At 41.6% G+C, this 19098-nt stretch overlaps 1 protein-coding gene across 2 annotated transcripts; it reads left to right on the plus strand.

The window, feature by feature from the left end:
- The first annotated feature begins 13 nt into the window (after window positions 1–13).
- On the plus strand, window positions 14–19094 carry Tube1 (tubulin epsilon 1). 2 transcript variants are annotated; one of them, XR_008221290.1, is made up of 13 exons: window positions 14–140; window positions 247–320; window positions 1006–1058; window positions 3473–3530; window positions 7514–7629; window positions 9236–9357; window positions 11528–11715; window positions 11902–12077; window positions 12999–13139; window positions 15462–15602; window positions 15705–15879; window positions 16777–16922; window positions 17361–17474. XR_008221290.1 is itself a non-coding variant. In XM_052751418.1 (12 exons), the coding sequence occupies exons 1-12, from the start codon at window positions 116–118 to the stop codon at window positions 17517–17519; spliced, it is 1428 nt and encodes a 475-aa protein (XP_052607378.1). In that variant the 5' UTR covers window positions 14–115; the 3' UTR covers window positions 17520–19094. The 2 variants fall into 2 exon arrangements, 1 of the variants encoding a protein (XP_052607378.1); XM_052751418.1 differs by lacking the exon at window positions 16777–16922 and having other exon boundaries at window positions 17361–19094.
- The last annotated feature ends 4 nt before the right edge of the window (window positions 19095–19098 follow it).

Raw genomic sequence — 19098 nt, forward strand, 5'->3', positions numbered from 1 at the left:
GGCTTAACGACGGTAGCTACACTTGGCGGCAGCGGCGTGACTTACGGCCGCCCCTCGTCGCGCGTCCTTGGGCGGGAATGCGGGCGGGAGTGCTCCTGCGGGCCCGCGGGGCGGGATGACCCAGTCGGTGGTCGTCCAGGGTGAGCTACCCCTCCCCCCCAGCCCCGTCCCCCGGGTCGCCGCGGGGCCCCGTCCCCTGGTTCCCTTCCTAATGTCCTTCTCTCTCTTCCCCGCCGCTGGCCGCAGTCGGGCAGTGCGGGAACCAGATCGGCTGCTGCTTCTGGGACCTGGCGCTGAGGGAGCACGCCGCGGTCAACCAGGTACCCCGCTCGCCCTGAGCCCCCCCTCCTGCCTGTCACCCGGGCCTGCCAGCAGGGCAGGAGGAAGAGTTCCCTCGGGGTTTGAGTCTCCATCCGGGGCCCTGGCTGAGCTGGAACTCGCTGGGTAGGACCATGGCTGGCTGGTCTCGAACTTGCAGCCGTCCTTCTGCCTTTGCTTCCCTACAGTTGCCACGACCATGCCCCGCTCACTTGAGCGTTTTTGTCTGTACCGTAAGTTGCATAGGATCTTCTCGTGCGGGATGTAGCTAGCTTCTTTTTAAACCTATGTTGCTGTAAGTCACAGGCAAAAAGCACTGGCCAAAGAGTTTGGTCTTTGGTTTCCCTCATTCTCAGCCGCCTTCCTTTTTTTAAAGTTGTTTTTGAAAGACAGTAGGGGCTACAGGAAGCGCTATAAAATAGATAACACATCAAACGATCGAGAATCCCAAGATATTCTCAGCTGGTGTACGAGCTGTATAATCCTATGTAGCAGACTTTTCACCGCTCTCTCAAATTTAGCCTGGAGTTCTGTTAGTATTTCACTCTTTACACGCAATTGGAAGAACCGACCCAGGTTTCTCTTTCTACGAGCCACATCTTAGCCTTTTCAGCCTTGTAGGATTACTAAAATTGAAAGGACTTTAGAGACAGTAAACTTCAATGCTGTGGTTTGTTTTGTTTCTAGAAAGGAATTTATGACGATGCACTAAGCAGCTTTTTCAGGAATGTGGATACCAGGTAAGAGGATGAGAGTCCGTCTGGGCACTGTGGTTCCTTCCCGTCCTGTCAGCGGGGCGGAAGGGTTCCTTAAAGGGTCACGGGAGCAGTTCCCAGCTGTGATGGTGTCAGTTTTGTCTGCCCTTCTGATTGAAAGCCTATTCTCCTGTCACATTCTCTTATCTGCCAAACAGCAGGCTTCCTTGACAGGCTTCAGTAAGGAACAAAAAAAAGAATCTTTAAAGAGACAGACCTCTCCTCCCCACCCCACCCCCATTAGTTTTGAAATGAACTTTCAATCAGAGAAACCTGAAGTTTTCACTGAGGGTACCATGTGTCACGTGTTGAGTAATGGCCAATGCATGGACGATTATTTTGCTGATTACTTGACCTTAGAACAGTGTTTCTCAGCCTGTGGGTCGCAACCCCTCAGGGTCAAGTGACCCTTTCACAGGGGTTACATGTCAAATATCCTGCATATCAGATATGTACATAATCATAGTAGCAAAATCATAGATATGAAGTACCTACGAAAATAGTTTTATGGTTGGGGGGTACCACACATACGGAACTATATTAAAGGGTCCCAGTATTAGGACAGTTGACAACCACTGTCTTAGAATATGCTGGAAAGAAAGAAGACAAATGTGGGAACTGCTCACACCATGTATTTTTGTTTCCTATAAGATAGATGTGTTATAATTCTTTTACCTGAAAGAGTAATTTGACATTTGAGATGTGCCCGTGGGCTTTTCATGTTAAATCATTAAGTTTATTCATTTTCAAAATGCTTTATAAAACCAACTGTGGTGGGCTTGTGTTGACCACTGTAGTAATATCAGGCTTTGTGCCGATTTGGTAGAAGTTAAGTTTGAATTTGTGGACTAGGTGTTGGAGCTGTTACCTTCCCAGAAACCTGGCTGGTCTGTTTTGTTGGTGAATCCCAGAGCCTCGTGTTTCACACTTGTTCCCACTGCTCTCCAGTACGGTCAGATGAGTCAGAGTCACAGAAATAGGAGGTTCAGAAGTGGGAAGTCATTGTTAGTGATGGACAGTCTGAACTCGGGCTGGATGGTCCTTTTGCACCGTCAGCACATTTTCGGGAAGGATGCTCCCGAAGCTACATATTAATCAGAAGGCTGTTTGGAGACATGGTGTCGGATTAAGGATTAGGTGATTCCATAGTGGCAGGAAGAGCCGTCATTATAGGGAGATGGCTGTCATTTAGACCAGTTCACTGACTTGAAGCCCACAATCTCCTCTCCCTCGAATACTTGTACTCTGGTTTGTCTGTGTAATATTCCTTACACATGCTTGCCTTGCTGGTTCCACTCCCACACCCTCTTTTGATAGCCACATCTTCGATTATTGCAACGTTGAATGGAACTAGATAGGAGACCATGAGAGGACTAAGAGACGGGCAGAGGTCATATGTGACATGAAAACAGGAAGGAAGCTTTGGGGACCGGAGGGCATAGAATTGGGAGAGAAACAACAACAACAAAAAAAAAAATTGAGAAATAACATAATGAGCCCAAATTCTTTGCAAGTTAATAAATAAATGTATTTCATAGTTGACACTTAAGATTGAGTTTTCTTTCTTAAGAAGGTTGTCGTGTAATCCTCTGAAAGCTTTCAGATCTCCTCAGTCTGGAGTGTGGAGAGGAGGGAAGGCACGGGCGTCTGGCTCTTCCCTTTGTGCTGTCAGTACAGCCTCTGGTCCCAGGTTTAGTACCCAAAACTCCTTGTGAAAACTCCTGCCACATCTTTGTGGGCAACTGCCTGCCAGTCCTCTTTAAAAGCATGGTAGAAATATGTCGGTAGGTAGTAGAGGTTGCATGAAAAACCAGACGGTAAATACTTGGACACTGGTCAGAGCGTAAGGTCTTGTTGCAGGTCCTCGTCTGCCTTCAGCGATACTAGGCACATAAACGAATGGGATGGCTGTATTTAAACAAAATTCTGTTTAGCAAAGCAGGCCGGTAATTGGAGTTGGCCTGGGTATTACGGTTTGTTTACTGCTGGCCTGTAGTTACTGTTTACTCAGCTCCTCATCTTGTCTCAGTCTTGTGAACTATATTGACCTGTATACTATGCTTATCCATAGGTTGTAGTATTTTCACTGAAGTTCTAGAAATGGCCTGAGTGGTGTGTAATGTTTATATCAGTTTACGTGTTTGGCTACAGCAGAAAACCTAATTAACAGTAGCTTAAACAAGAAAGATACTCACTTATCTCACAAAACTGGAAACGCCTCAAGAGCAGACCCTGAGACTGGCTCAGCAGGTCAGGGTGCCTGCTGGCGAGCTGGGCACTCGAGTTTGATTCCTCTGGACCAGTGTGATAGGAGGACCGAGCTGCCTTGTGGAAATGAAAGTGAACACTACCGGCCCTGGAAAATCTTGTGACCCTTTCTCAATTTCTTTGTGTTTCAGAGTGGTTGGTGATGGCGGCAGTATTTCCAAAGGAAGAATATCTTCTTTAAAAGCACGAGTAAGATACATATTCTGGGATTCTTACTTTGTAACATGGCAGTAAAATTTGAGTTCATTGTTTCGCTGCAAGCTTGTTTTTCCCTTCTGGTTGTTGGTTAGTCTTTGACTATAAGAAAAAGGAAGGTTAGGCAGGTGGCGGCGGCGGCGGCGGCGGCGGCGGCGGCGGCGTATGCCTTTAATCCCAGCACTCAGGAGGCAGAGGCAGGCCAATCTCTGTGAGTTCGAGGCCAGCCTGGTCTACAGAATGAGTTCTAGGACAGCCAGGGCTACAAAGATAAACCCTGTCTCACAAAACAAAACAGCAACAAAACCACACAAAGAAAAAGAAAGGCAGTGTAAGTGGTATGTAAGGAACTGAGGTGCTAGGGTCAGATGTGGTGTTCAAGGCTGAGAGACCATCGAGCAGCAGGGTGGCACCTGAAGAATCTCTCTGATCTCTGATATCCCTGGGAAGCAGAACTGAAGGGAGAGATCATGTGCATGCAAGTTACGCCTGACACATAACACCTTCAGTTCCTGCGGAGGAAATGGAAGTGCTCTCTCAGTGACAGTCAGACCACGGGAATATGCTCCTTTATCCTTGCCTAGTATGCTCCCTTACCTTCCACCTGCTCACCGATACAGTAGGAAGAAGAGCTGAGTTATGTGGGCAGAGAGCTGGCATCCCAAAGCTTTAGAGACATCTCCTAGACTACTAATTATTTGTAGTGTCTTAGGCTAACAGGCACACAGAATGTTGTGAATCCTGTATTCTGGTTACTGTCATGTAGCTCTGGAAACGAATACAGACTTTTGTATTCCTGGAACAGTTTTGACTGCAGACTGGGGATGCCTAAGCAAAGAATCAAAAATACTCTGAACATTTAGTTAAATCTCAAAGGAAGAAGAAACCAGGGGCTTGATGTGTCTAAGGAAAGCTCAGAAGAGCTACGTAAATTACTAGGACAGGGATGATTCTGTCAGATCTCCCTTCAGCTGTGGCCCAAATTACAGCAAATGCGCTGTATACTGTTTCCCTTGCCAGCCAGCACGGCCGTCAGGTGGTGTGGCTTACTCAGCTGTAAACGTCCATGCACCATACCAAGTCTGGTTTGGAACAAGACCAATACACTGTTTATTATAATCTTACACAATTTGTAATCCTACATATAATTTGTGTGTTCAGTCAAGATTCTCTTGTTGGTGCAATGTCTGCATTTAAGGTAAAAATGGCATATTGCTCAACATATCCTTGAAAATCCATAAAATTAATCAGTACACACCCCTGTATAGTCTGGTTTATGTTAAAAAAAAAATGGAGCACGTTTGTAAAACCTAGTTGTCGGGACTGGAGAGTTGGCTGGCGTCAGCAATGCTTGCTGCCCTTGCAGAAGACGAGAGCACAGCCCTAGGTCTGGCAGTTAGCAGCTGCCCTCAGCTCCAGCCTCAGGGGGACTCCAACACCCCCGGCCTCCTAGGACACCCGCAGTCATGTATATACTCACACATACACACACATAATCCTGAAACATCTGTGTAACAGCTCTGGCTTTCCTGGAGTTAACTCTGTAGCCCTGGCTGGCCTCGAACTCACAGAGATCCACCTGCCTCTGCCTCCTGAGTGCTGGGATTAAAGGCGTGCGCTACTACCACCCAGCAATAATAAATCCTAAAAAAAAAAAAAAAGAAAAAGAAAAGAAAAGAAAAACAGCTACATGAGGCTGAAGAGATGGCTTCAAGGTTAAAAGCACTGTGCTCTTCCAAAGGACCCAAAATTTGATTCCTAAGGCTCTGCGTAGCAGCTCTGTTACAGGGGAGTCAATGCCCTGTTGTGGCCTCCACAGGAACTAGGCATGAACATGATGCACAGATATGATCCAGGAGGCAAAACACTCATACACAAAAGTAAAAATAATAAATTTAAAAAAAAACCTTCCAGTACTCTGCTTCAGTCTCCTGAGTCCTGAGATTACAGCCATGTGTCACCATGCCCAACATCTTTGAAAAAGAAATTTTAGATAGTTACAGTCTTTAGAACATATGCCATTATATGTCCTTTGTATATCTTTGTCTTTGGGTTCCTATTGCTGTGATAAAACATCATGACCAGAAGTAATATGGAGAGGAAAGGGTGTGTTTCACTTTTGTCTTCACATCATGGTTCATCATCGAAGAAAGTCAGGGCAGGAACTCAAGGTAGGAACCAGAAAGCAGAAGCTGCTCACTGGCTTGCTTCTCCTGACCTGCTCAGCCTGCTTTCTTATATCCAAGACCACTGCCCAGGGGTGGCACCACCCACAGTGTAGTGGGCCTTCCCAGTCTGTGAAGACATTTCTCAATTATGACTGATTCCCTCTTCTCGTATGTGTCTATGTTTGTGTCAAGTTGACAAAGACAACCAGTACAATCTTAAAATAAGCATAATTATACAAAGTCACAGAATTATATATGTGTAAATGTAACTCCATGGTAGTTACCACTCTGTAAATACCAAACTTGCATAGCGTTTGGTAGTTAAGAGTCTGCCTCTGGGCAATCTAGGTTTGGGTCTCAGCTCTACCATTTACCAGTGCTTATACCAATTATCAGACTTTTCTAACTGTCAGTTTCCTTGTGTGTGAAATGAAAATGACAGTGCTGTACACAGCATTGTGTGGTTAGGTCAGTAAAATGTTTCTAAAAAAAAAAAAAAAATGGCATGGACTAGGCTGCAGCAAAAGGATATGCTATTTCAGACCGTGAATTTTAAATAACTAGGCCCGAACACATAGGGACCATTAGAATCAACACATTTTTGCCAATGAGAAGTAAGTTTGTTTTTCCTCTGTTGTAAAATCATGCTTTGGGGTTTGACAAACTCTCGGAGCATTTCTCCTGCATAAGATACCAGACACTTGAAGCAGAAGATGGTTGACACATGCGGTGGATAAGGCAAAATTTAGTAGCCCAGTTCATTCCACGTGTGAAACACTGGTTATAGCGTGTGGTTAGGATTTATCGTAGGAAAGAACTGGACCGTTTCTGTTGACTAACGGCAGCTTCAGGCATTGCAGTTCAGTCTATCCCATCAATTTGCTGAGCTGTAATAGTTTCTCTGGGATTCAGAAAGATGTTGTGGATCACACCACCAGCAGACCAACTAGTGGTTATGACTCTGTGTATGTGTAAGTGTGTAAATTTGGCTTTGGAAAGTTTTGAAACTTCTCAGTCCACTCCAGTCTAGAATGGATTTGTTGTTGCTGCCTAGGATAAGAGAGGACAGTAGTTCAAAACTATTTGTTTTCATTTTGAGCAGCTCATGAGGTACACAGTATTCAAGCTTATTTACATTCCAGTTTGTTTTCAATGCTGAATGGCCATTGCATGGTTCACATTAAATCTTTGGAAAGTAAAGAAGAAAACTAGGAGGAGGGAGCCAATTCCTATTGACAAACCATTCCTGCTCACATTTGCTGTATCTCCTTTCTCTTTTATATTCTTATTTCTTAGTGTAGATTATCTCCCCTGTCAGTATAGTCAGAGTTAATGAATTTGACTGCGTTACTTGAATGAAGGCCTTGTCCTCTCTAACATCTGTCCAGTGCCTTGGTTTTAGAAGTTAACTCACTTGAACTGGACATTTCTAGGCTATAATTGTTCCGTTTTCATTCCTAGTGAGCAAATGCATTAATACATCCTAATTTATTGAAATTTTTTTTCTGGCCAGGACTGCCTTCTATATTTCTAAGACTCTGTTAGAAATCCTTCAGTTGAGAGGACTGTTGGGTTCCTTTGTCCCTTACTGGCCCCTTTTGGAGTAGAATTAAGAGTTTAGAATCCACTTTTTAATTCCATCTTAGTGAGTTGTATAAAATTATCTTTTTAATTCTTACAATAGATTACATAAAGAAAAATTTTAATTAACCTTAAATTGTGAAAAAGAACAATATAACTTACAGCTCATGAATTCTTGAATTTATAAATTACCAGAGAAAAGATGTTAAATTTAGCTTCTCTTTCCAGGCCGTTTTGATTGACATGGAAGAAGGAGTAGTGAATGAAATTCTCCAAGGACCCCTGAGAGATGTGTTTGATAGCAAGCAGCTCATCACGGATATTTCTGGCTCAGGAAATAATTGGTGAGAACATACTGAATGTCATTTGAAGAAGTTGAGTGTTCACTGCCTTATCCTAACAGGTTCTGCTGAAACGAAAGCAAAGTGCAATTGCCACACATGAGCATCAGCCTTTCTGCTCACCTTTTAATAATTAATTGATGATGATGCCTCATGATGCTTGATTCTTCAATTTCTTCTGTTTGTCTAATCAGTACAATTAACAGAAAGATCTGAGTCAAACCAGGATCCTCCTATCCAAGCTGACACAGGCTATCTTAAATATATAGTCTGTTTAATGGGGAAAAACACCCCCAACAGTTAAAGAATTCACACTGATTTGTTGTTGTTCTTGCTTAAAAGTTAAGTCTCTGCACGTTGTTTGTTCAGATGTATAGTTTTATAAAAACATGAGTTTGCATTCCATGTGTCAGGAGACCAGGGACAGCCAGTTGCTTAAGAAACGAGCCTACCTGACTACCCGCTTAGCCTTCTCTGGTGGCATTGAACTTGTTATGTAATGTTTGCATTATACTAAGCTGCAGGTAGTGGGGAATGTAAGCCCCTCCCCGAGGACCTCTAACTGCCAGGCTCCACCCACAGAATACTCTAACTGCCCTAACTGCTGGACCCTGCCCCCACCCTGCAGAGCAAAAAGCCCAATCTCTGGACATGAAATCCCACCAATCTCCATGCTGGAAAGCTCCACTCTGGAAAGTTCCACCCCCTTCCCAAGAAGCTCTGTATAAGCCCTCTATCCTGTTCAGTTTGCTGCTGTTTTTTACTCGAGCAGAGGCAGCCATCCTCCTGGTTTTTTCCCTCCCAGTAAATATCTTGTGTGAGGTTTGTTGTGCAATGTGACTTTGTGGTATTCCTTGACTTCCAGCTGCCAGGATACCTTTCCATCTGAGCTGCAATACTTACAGGGAGAGAGATCATTTTTTTGTGTGTTGCAACATAGTGATACTCCAAGATTTGATTAGTGAAGACAACTTAGACTCTTCACTATCATTTTCAGCCATTTGCCATTTCATCTGTTAATGTGATGTGACCAGTTTTTCCTTTTTTAAACGAGATTGTGTAATCCAGGAAATATAGTAGCAAGAAATGATAGTGTAGTGTTTCAAGGTCCTGGAAGTGATCCTGTTTGCAAAACCTTTAATCACAAGTTGAAGGCAAAGCTGTTGACAGCTTGATAGAAAATCCAAGCTAAGAGAATTCTAAGTTGGGGTTTGCTCATGTTTACAAATTAGTTTGAAATGTTTCATTTCATTATCTGTTGACCTCATTCTGCTTTTTAATATGTAAATTCACTGCAGTTCAGAGTTTGGTTAAATAAAAATTTAAAAAAAATTATAACTGAATTCTTATTTTTTTATAATTTATCTAGAGAAAATTAAAAATAAAATTAGAAAACAATAGTTAGTGCTCATTGCTTGCTTATAAGGATATTTAAGAATTATTGGTATATAATCTATAATAAATAGGATTTATTACATGGAAGAATAGATTTCTTAGTACAGTTTGATTTGTTTTCCCATTTTTCTTCAATCCTTATTTAGAGCAGAAATAATAAAATCGTGAAGTATTAAATCAAGGATTTTTTGTTAATCTGTGTTCTTATTTTCAGGGCTGTGGGTCACAGAGTGTTTGGAAGTCTTTACCGGGAACAGATTTTGGAGAAACTCCGGAAGTCAGCAGAGCACTGTGACTGCCTGCAGTGCTTCTTCATCATACACTCCATGGGGGGAGGTGAGTCCCCCTGTGCCTGTAGTGAAGTCACGTGCCGGTGGGAATTCAGTTTGCAAGCAGAAGTCTTATGATGCCTGCTGAACTGAGCTAGCCGGCTTGTCCAACCTCTTCACGGCAAGACACAGTGTCAGCCACAGGGTTCCTGCTCAAGGACCATGCATGCAAGACAACCTCATGATGTCTCATGCATTGTGTTGGACCGCATTCACGGCTAACCTAGGGTACAAATGACCCTTGATGTAGGTGGGATATGCCTGATACATGTATGCTGCAGTGTTTGTACATTTCAGCTTTTCATCTTAAAAGTTTGTGAAGCTGGGGCTGAGATAGCTTAGTCGGTTAAATAAAATACAAACAAGGACCTGAGTTTGAGCCTCAGAACCTACATAAAAAAGCTGGGTGTGTTGGCACGTGCTTGTAATTCCAGAACTAGGGAGCAAGAGACCGTTGGGCCCCTGGTGCTCACGGGACGACCATCTCCAGGCCAGTGGGAGACTCTGTCTCAAGCAAAACTGGATGGCACTGGAATAATGCCTGACGTTGTCGTTTGGCCTCCATATGCACACACATGCAGTGCATGAGCAGACACAGAAAGGAGCATGTGCACACATATAAAAATTGTGAGACTCGGCCGGGCGGTGGTGGCGCACACCTTTAATCCCAGCACTCAGGAGGCAGAGGCAGACGGATCTCTGTGAGTTCGAGGCCAGCCTGGGCTACCAAGCGAGTCCCAGGAAAGGCGCAAAGCTACACAGAGAAACCCTGTCTCAAAAAACGAAAAAAAAAAAAAAATTGTGAGACTCACTATTAATCAATTCTTTTTTAATTTTGAATTTTTTCTTTCACTTTTAGATTCTCTTGTAATATTTCAGCCACATTCCAGTAGGAATGCACTTTTGAGAAATGATTGTTCCTTTATCCCAAGTGGAGTTGAGCTTTCTGGCATGTTCTTACATGACTTGCCATTATGAGGATACTAATACTCTATTAACCACCTTCAAACCTTCCCACACCTCCCTCCACTAAGAAAACTGAAGTGTAAAAGAAATGATTTCAGTCAGTTCCTTAAAAATCACTCATTTCAAGGTACTTAATTGCTGAGCTTGAAGCGTGATCTACATTGCATTATTTACCCAGATGAGTCTGTAATTTGGAATGGAAGTATTTTGCTCTCCTGTTCATAAAACAGAAACAAGATAATGTGCTAATTTTAAAATGGTAATATTAACAAAGTTTGAAAGAAAAAATTAACATACTTTTCTTCCTAAAATAGATTAAGATTCTACATTCTGGGGTTTGCAAGATCACATTATATACAAAGTTCCCAGTGAAGAACTGGGTAATAGAGTTACAGAAACAAATGAATAAAGGTTTCATGTCTTAGATTAATGGGTTTATGTTGGCTGCATGTAGCCCATGGCCCACCTGATGGACATACCTGGGATCTTTGTCTCCACATTTTAACCACAATAAATTTTATTTATATAATTTTTGTGTAACAACATAGCATATGTACACACTGTAAAACATGATTCAGAATACTACTTATCCATACTACATTTGGCACATTGCTACTTTCTCCTGTTTCAACTTAAAAACACTCCTACCAACTTCATTACTAGTTTCATAGAACTAAGTTATAGGATCCACTTTAAGTCCTTAAAATTTTCTGAATTTGTATGAATGTGACTTTAAATGTCAAGGTTATTAATGAGATCTCCAGAGTTTCTGCTTTTAAATAAGTTAATGATGACGTGTGTGGAAACTTTGTAAACAAAGTGGACATATTTTATTGGGTGTTTGAAGTTGCTTGATGACTCGATAGTTTTCTGTGTCATTGAGACAATACGCATCTTGAGACCAAAGCTGTCAAAATAGGGTTGGTTTTGTTTTTAAGTTGCTTACTCTCAGGAATACTGGATGCTATCTTAGTTGAATTTTCCATATTCAGTTTATTTGTTATCTGATGACTTAAATACAAAAAAAAGGTTAGAGAAAGCCGTCCCGACTTGTGCTCAGAGCCTGATGGAGTTCTCAACTTGAACCCTAACAGCCTTGCCTGTGTGCTCTCTGAGTTGAAAATTATGCCTACGACTAAAACATTCTGGGCTCTTCAGAATTATAATTCGAACAATTTGTGTTGTTTTCTTCTTCAAATTTTAATTCTCAGGAACAGGATCTGGACTTGGCACGTTTCTGTTAAAGGTGCTTGAAGATGAGTTCCCAGAAGTGTACAGATTTGTGACAGCGGTTTTTCCTTCCAGCGAGGACGATGTCATCACCTCACCTTACAACAGCATGCTGGCCATGAAGGAGCTGAATGAGCATGCAGACTGTGTGTTGCCCATTGACAACCAAGTAAGAAATGGTACTGGACTTGACGGACATATTCTATAGACATTTGATTCTGTGTTGTGTGCCTTCGTTTTCAGTATTCTCCATCTAAGAGAAAGAATGAGTTTGAATTGTTTTTCTTTTCTTGCCTAGTAAAATGTTATCTAAGTCATTCACTAATAGTTTCTCACCCAATTTTTTTTTCTCAAGTCTTTATTTGACATCATTAGCAAAATTGATCTTGTGGTAAATTCTGGAAAGTTGGGTACAGCTGTGAAGCCTAAGAGTCTAGTTACTTCAAATGTAGGGGCTGTTAAAAAGCGCCACACGAAGCCTTTTGATGCAATGAACAACATTGTGGCCAATCTGCTCCTCAGCCTGACAAGGTAACCCTCCCAGGACGCTGGCAAAGTCACTGTGCTTTGTGATGTTTACACTTAGGAGTTTTATTCCTTTGTTTGATTTGGGGACACTGTTAAATCCAGCCCGTAAACGTATTGAAACAAGCACTGACCCACTGGGCTACGGGCTCAGCACAGTCACGTTTATTTAGCTGTTCTAAGTTGTAGGAGCTTCTTTTATTGTTTTTGTCCAGATTTGTCTGACACTTTTTTATTAGTTCTTTGAGAACTTCTGACAACATAATTTGGTCATACTTAACCTCCTAGCCCCTCCTCCTCCCCAACTTTATGTCTTTTTTTTTGTTCTTATCAAGAACAATTTGTGCTGCCCAAATACTCATTTTGTGTTGGATTTTCATGTGCTGGAGTGATAAGCCAGCATTTCTCTAGGTATGTTACTTGGGACACTCGTGGGAGTTCCATGATAAGCAGTCTCATGGTAGACATGCTACCACTGCTGTGAACCTGCTAGTCTGTACATCTTTGTCATCAGATCCAAAACAGTTCCATGACATGGGTCTCAAATTTCTCAAGCATTTAAGATCATGATTATGATTTTATGACTATGAGTGTATTAATGAGACCCTTAATAAATTTAATAAAATTTCCACAATAAGTAATTGACCTATATGTGTTTAACTTGATATAAAGTCTGTTTTAAAAAGATACTTTTACATGTATAATGATGTTGCTTGCACGTTAGAAATCTAGAAATAAGGTTTGCTAGGCATCGTTGTATTTTAATTAGCCTTTTACATGACTATTCATGATAGTAAATTTCAGTGATTTAGAAACAAAGGCTCCATTCTACCCTGATCAGTGTAACTAAGAATCTGAGAAAATAAACTGCTGAATTACTGTTTTTAAAGGAAAATGTTTCTCATTGTTCTAATGTTGACCTTTTAGCTCTGCGAGATTTGAGGGGTCCCTTAATATGGACTTGAATGAGATCAGCATGAACTTGGTTCCTTTCCCTCAACTTCATTATCTTGTCTCAAGCCTTACACCTCTGTACACACTGGCAGATGTTAACATTCCCCCTCGAAGGTAAGGCAGAACTGGCTTCCATTTTCCTGAGAACTTGAAGTGAAATTTCAGTGAAAACAGTTTGTATTAACTCAGGTTATTCATATCATTTTATTGGTGAGAATCATATAAAATGTAGTTAGTGACAGTCATTTTTTATTAGGCAAATATTTATTTGTAAGTAAATTGTTTTAAGATGTCAGTATTAAACTGAAACTAAACCTGGTAACTAATATTTAGATTTTTGAAAATTAATAGAATTGAATCCTGCCAGACTTGAATCCTGATTCTGTTGCTAGCTGTCTTAAATTCTTCATCTTACTGTTTGTGGGGTAGATGTTAGTGTTCTTACCACAGCCAAGCACCATAGAAGGCTTTTATATGGTAGCTATTGCACATCATTTTAGACCACCTTGAAGATACCCTGAGGGCTGGACATGGTAACACTTGCCTTTAATCCAAGATCTCAGGAGGCAGGAACAGGCAGATCTCTATGAGTTTGAGGCCAGCCTGGTCTACAGAGCAAGTGACATGCCAGGTCCACATAGTGAGCTCCTGTCTCAAGGGAAAAAAAAATGTTTTTAGGCTAGGCATAGTGGTACTCACCTGTAATACCAGCACGTGGGGGCCAGAGGAAGGAGGGTCATGGATTCCAGGCCAGTCTGGGATACATAGTGAGACTATATATATATATATAAACTGGCTGGGATGTCACTCAGCTGGAAGAGTGCTGCCTAGCATTCATGAAGCCCTGGGAACCCCAGAACCCACATGATGGCTCACAAGTACCTGTAACCCCAGGTCCAGGGGTTCTGATACCCTCTTCTGGTCTCCAGGATCACCAAGCATGCATGTGGTGGTGCACAGACACACACACTAGTTAAACACATATACATAAAAAAATAAAATTAACTGTTTTATTTAAAAAGATACTTTTAGCTTATACAGTGATGATGAGCTTGAAAAGCTCACACTCGCATTCACTGTTGAAAGAAAAAGGTTCTTCCAAACTCAAGTGGGGAGACTGTAAATGAGAGAGGAGAAAATAAAGGTACTTTTATTACTATTACATTTTAAATTTTTATTTTGTATGTGCTATGGTGTGTTTGAAGAGCAGAGAACACCTTGTGGGATTCAGTTCTTTCCACCATGGGGTCCCAGGAATTGAACCCAGGTTGCCAGGCTTGATAGCAAGCACCTTCATCTGCTGAGCCATCTTGTGGGCCCAGAGGGTTTTGTTCCTGTTGTTTTAAGATTTTTTTAAATTAAGTGGATGTTGTAGGTGTGTGTGTGAGTGTCAGGACAGGTGCCTGCAGAGGCCAGAGGCAACAGACCCCCCTGAGGTGTGCTGTAAGCTGTTCTGTGTGGGTTCTGGGAATTGAACTCAGGCCCTCTACAGAATAATACATGCTTCTAACCACAGAGCCATCTCTCTAGCCCTCAAAACTTCTTTTTTACAGTTAAAGTTTTGGTAAGGTAACAGTTCTATACTTCAGGAATATTACAAGTGATGTTAGTAAGCTGTATTGAAGCAACTAGCAAATGGCCAGTTGTGCCAGCCAGTAACTAGGACCCTTATCTGCCAGGGATCCTGTAATGATCCCAACAGGGAAGCAGGGTGTGGTGCATTGATGGTGATCGATGATTGCTCACTGGGTCATCAGCACTTACCATGTTTAAGAAGAGTGAGCACTTTCAGTGTGGACACACCAAATGGAACTTGGTAGGAAACTTTTTTTTTCCCATTTTTTGAGACAGGGTTTCTCGGTGTAGCCCTGGCTGTCCTGGAACTTGCTCTGTAGACCAGACTGGCCTCAAACTCAGAGATCCATCCACTTGCCTCTGCCTCCTGAGTGCTGGGTTAAAGTGTTCACTACCACACCCAGCAGTAGTAAACTATAATGTAGTGGGATTTTTATATCTAAAGTTAATCTTATATTTCTAAGTACAGCATAATGAAAAAGGAACATGTTTGACTTGTCCTCTAACTTAAATATTTCAAAGTCAGTGAAATATTCTGTAATCTGCTTGGTATATTTTGATAAGAATAATACTTGTATCAACATTTTAATTTTAATCATGACAGTTTGTGGTGGCTGATTTTCATTAAAGTATTTTAGTAAAAATCCACAAGGACTTTTTAAAATGCTACACTAATTTGTCATGGTGTCCTTTTCTGTCATCAAGGGTTTAGTGGGGTTTTTTTGTTTTGTTTTGTTTTTCTGTATCTGCTCTCCTATAGATAATCCAAAGGCTGTCCTACTGCTGTATATTTTCATTTTATAATTATGTTTAGAAGAAAGAGATACATTTTGTATAAACAGTGGCGCTTTCCTGTTGTAGATTGGACCAGATGTTTTCAGATGCCTTTAGTAAAGATCACCAACTCATTCAAGCAGACCCCAGACATAGTCTCTACCTCGCCTGTGCCCTCATCGTTAGAGGAAACGTACAGATTTCAGATCTGCGCAGAAATATTGAAAGGTTTGCTTCTGCTGGTGTCCTTGTTTTGCTGGTGTGTACTGAGCTGCTGTAATGTGGCATTTTTAGTACCTTAGTTCTTACCTTAGGGTTTTTGTGTCTCAGATTAAAACCTGCTCTGCAATTTGTCTCCTGGAATCAAGAAGGCTGGAAAACTAGCCTGTGTTCAGTACCGCCCGTGGGTCACTCCCATTCATTATTGGCTTTAGCAAACAACACGTGTGTGAAGCCTACTTTCATGGAACTGAGAGAAAGGTTCATGAGGCTCTACAAGAAAAAGGTAACTGCACTTCCTTTGGCTAAGAGGTACGGGAAGTCAGGGCTAAAGTTGTCCAGCATATGTGTTACACTAGTTGTAACCAAAGAGAAGTTCACCTGTGCTACTTTAAATCTAAATGAGAAATTCCATGAATTCAAAGGATTTAGGCAGTACACTAATTGTGGTTAAAAGAAATCATTTATTCTTCGACAGTTTCACAAATGTGTATAATGTATTCTGAGTATATTCTTCCCACACTGGCCCCCCACTCCCTTTGTACTGCTTCTTCCCAACAAGTCCCCCAGTTTCATTTCTTTCCTAGTGACTCACTGAGTTATTGGGGTTGCTTGCATGAGCACGAGTGTGGAGTTTCACTGATGCATGGGCAATTTACCAGTGACTACATCACTGAGCAAGAATGACTCGCCCTTCCCCAGCAAACATTAACTACTAGTAGCTCTGCACTAGGGGTGGGGCCTCATTGGCCCCTCCCCAGTCCATGTTACGCTGTTGGCAGGTGTAATGTTATGCAGCTCTTGTGCAGGTAACCACAGCTCCCGTGAGTTCATGAGCACAGTGGCCATGCCATGTCCAGAACACGAGCTCACATCACTCCTTCCATATTCTGGCTCTTACAGTCTTTCTGCACTATCTTCTACAGTGTGCCCTGAGCCTCGGTGAGGCCAAGGCTTGGGGGGAAGGATTCTATAGATGTTCCATTTATAGCTAAGTTCTCAATAGTCAATTATTCTCTGCATTTTGACTAGTTAGTCTCTGCACTGTCCACTAGAAGGAAGAAAAAGCCTTTGTGACCAACGTTGAGAGCAGCACTATTCTATGGATAGAAATACAAATGGACAGTTTTACAGCATGTCCACTTAGCAGAACAATGGCAAAAGATTGTCCCTTACGTCCTAGGACCTCCTGAGTAGTGGGCTTTGGCCTGGGTTCCAGCTCCAATGGAGGGAGCCTCAGATCCAATCAGAAATCGGTTGATTACCCCCATATCAGTCATGCCATTCTTGTGCTTGTGGACACACCTTCAGGCACAGTGTTTGTTTGATGTAAGTTCCTGCTTCCAGTTTAGAGCTTAATACTCTGTATGTGTGGGTTTTTTTAATTTATTTAATCTTTCGCTGTTTCCTACATACATAGGACCTACTTGATCATATTTCCCCATTATCCTCTCTTACTGCCCTCCAGCCGAAGCCTCTGCCTCTCAGTTGTCTTCCTACCTTCATGTCTTTGTGTGTGTGTGTTCCCCCACTGTAATTACTTAGGGTCCTTGAATGAGCGTGGGTGGGGCTTTTGCTTGAGCAAGGCTGCTTACAAGTGGGTTAACCACTGAGGACTGCCTCACCCCTTCCCCAGCAACCCTTAACTGCATGTAGCTCCCAGGGAGGGATGGGTGAGTGACCTATAATTTTAACAGTATTTGCTCCACGGGGTAGCTGTATGTCGTAGAGTTCCCGAGATGGTAATGTTCAATGTTTCCATTGCAGGCTCACCTGCATCACTATCTGCACGTTGACGGGATGGAGGAAGGTGCCTTTGCAGATGCTCTGTCCTCTCTGTCAGCACTCATACAGGAGTATAATGAACTGGATGCCACAAAGGGCATGCCTGTGCAGGATGTGCCTAGGCTGAGCGTGGCCTTGTGAAAGAAGAAGCTGAAAATGCATTGTTACTCTTTTCTGATTCACGCTGGTGTTTGTCCCCTTTCTCTTTCTGCATTTTCTGTGATTCAGAAAGCCCAATTTGTTTTTCACAGTATCGGGAAGTATTTTATCTAAAACAATGGTGTCTATTTTATTATAATTTTTTTATACCAATGTGTGGGATCACTTCTAGCAATTTGTCGAAATTAAGAGAGAGCCTGGCATGGTGATACACGCATGTAATCCTAGTGTGTCTGACATACAGGATAACCGCGTGGGCCAGCCTGGGCTACACAGTGAGAGCCACTGTAGAGTGAAAGAGTGGTTCCCATCGCCTTGCTTTACTCATGGCTTCCTTCTGCAGACCTTTGCACACTGTGAACGCCTCAGGAAAGACTGTAGATTCTTTTTATATTTATGCTTTATGTTTTCATACTCTGTTTAAGTGCTGGAAAAGGAGGTCCTAGGAATGGAAGGACACAGTGTATGATGTCTGTGGACTTTTGAGGATAGTTTTTATTAAAACTGAAAAGACTGCTTTGCTGTTTGAGTAATAATATGTTTGTATTCAAGAGAATCACAACTTAGACATCCAGTCACGTTTAAAATGAAGAATTTAAAGGCAAATGTTTATCACGTCACCGTTTGCACACCGAGCAGAACATGCCAGGCTTGCTATCGTCATCTGAATTTGGTAGTAAATAAATGGTCTTTATCTATGGAAATTATTCAAGTCTCCATAATCTTTGGAATCTTTTATGTTGTTTTTAGTTCTGATCCATTGGTTGGTTTAATCCTTCAAGGAAATAATTTTTAGGGAAAAAATTCAAGAAAAAATAATCTATTGTATGCTTTGTTTATTAATATTTTATGTTTCTTTTGCTAAATAAGTATTCTAATTTTGGTTTTACATCAGTAATTTATTTTTTTATAGTATTTGGTATAAAAATTGCAATATACAGTTATTAACAGTAGTCACAGACATTCCATTTTCTCCTTCCTAGAAGAATCTTAACTGATATTCAGAACGTGGCAATGAAGACTATAGATACATTTATAGTATCATTTTTAAGAATCTAGCCAGGCAGTGGTGGCACACGCCTTTAATCCCAGCACTCGGGAGGCAGAGCCTCTCTGTGAGTTTGAGGCCAGCCTGAGTTCCAGGACAGTCACCAAGACTACACAGAGAAACCCTGTCTTGGAAAACCAAAATAAAATAAAATAAGGAATCTTGCTTTCCTTCTAATTATCATGTGATGGGATCTGATGGACTGCATTGCCAAGTACAGGATAAAATTTAAATTATGTCTTTCTATATCTATAGAAAATGTTTTCTTATAAATTGTTTTTTTTTCCCATTATATGTGAAATCCTTATATGGTATCATCTATGTGTATATTACATAATTATAGAGATATGCTCAAGAAATGAGTTGTATTTAAAATTTTTCAGGCATTCATTTTCATTTTATTAGAATATTTTTTAGAAACTTCTGATGTCACAAATATAGCAACTGAAGAATGACTCGTTCTTTCTGTTTTAAATCCATTAAATAAAATTTTCAATCTTTTATAGCCACTCT

This window comes from Peromyscus californicus, unplaced genomic scaffold, assembly GCF_007827085.1.
Source record: "Peromyscus californicus insignis strain IS unplaced genomic scaffold, ASM782708v3 Scaffold_22__1_contigs__length_63687245, whole genome shotgun sequence".
NCBI classification, from domain to species: Eukaryota; Metazoa; Chordata; class Mammalia; order Rodentia; family Cricetidae; genus Peromyscus; species Peromyscus californicus.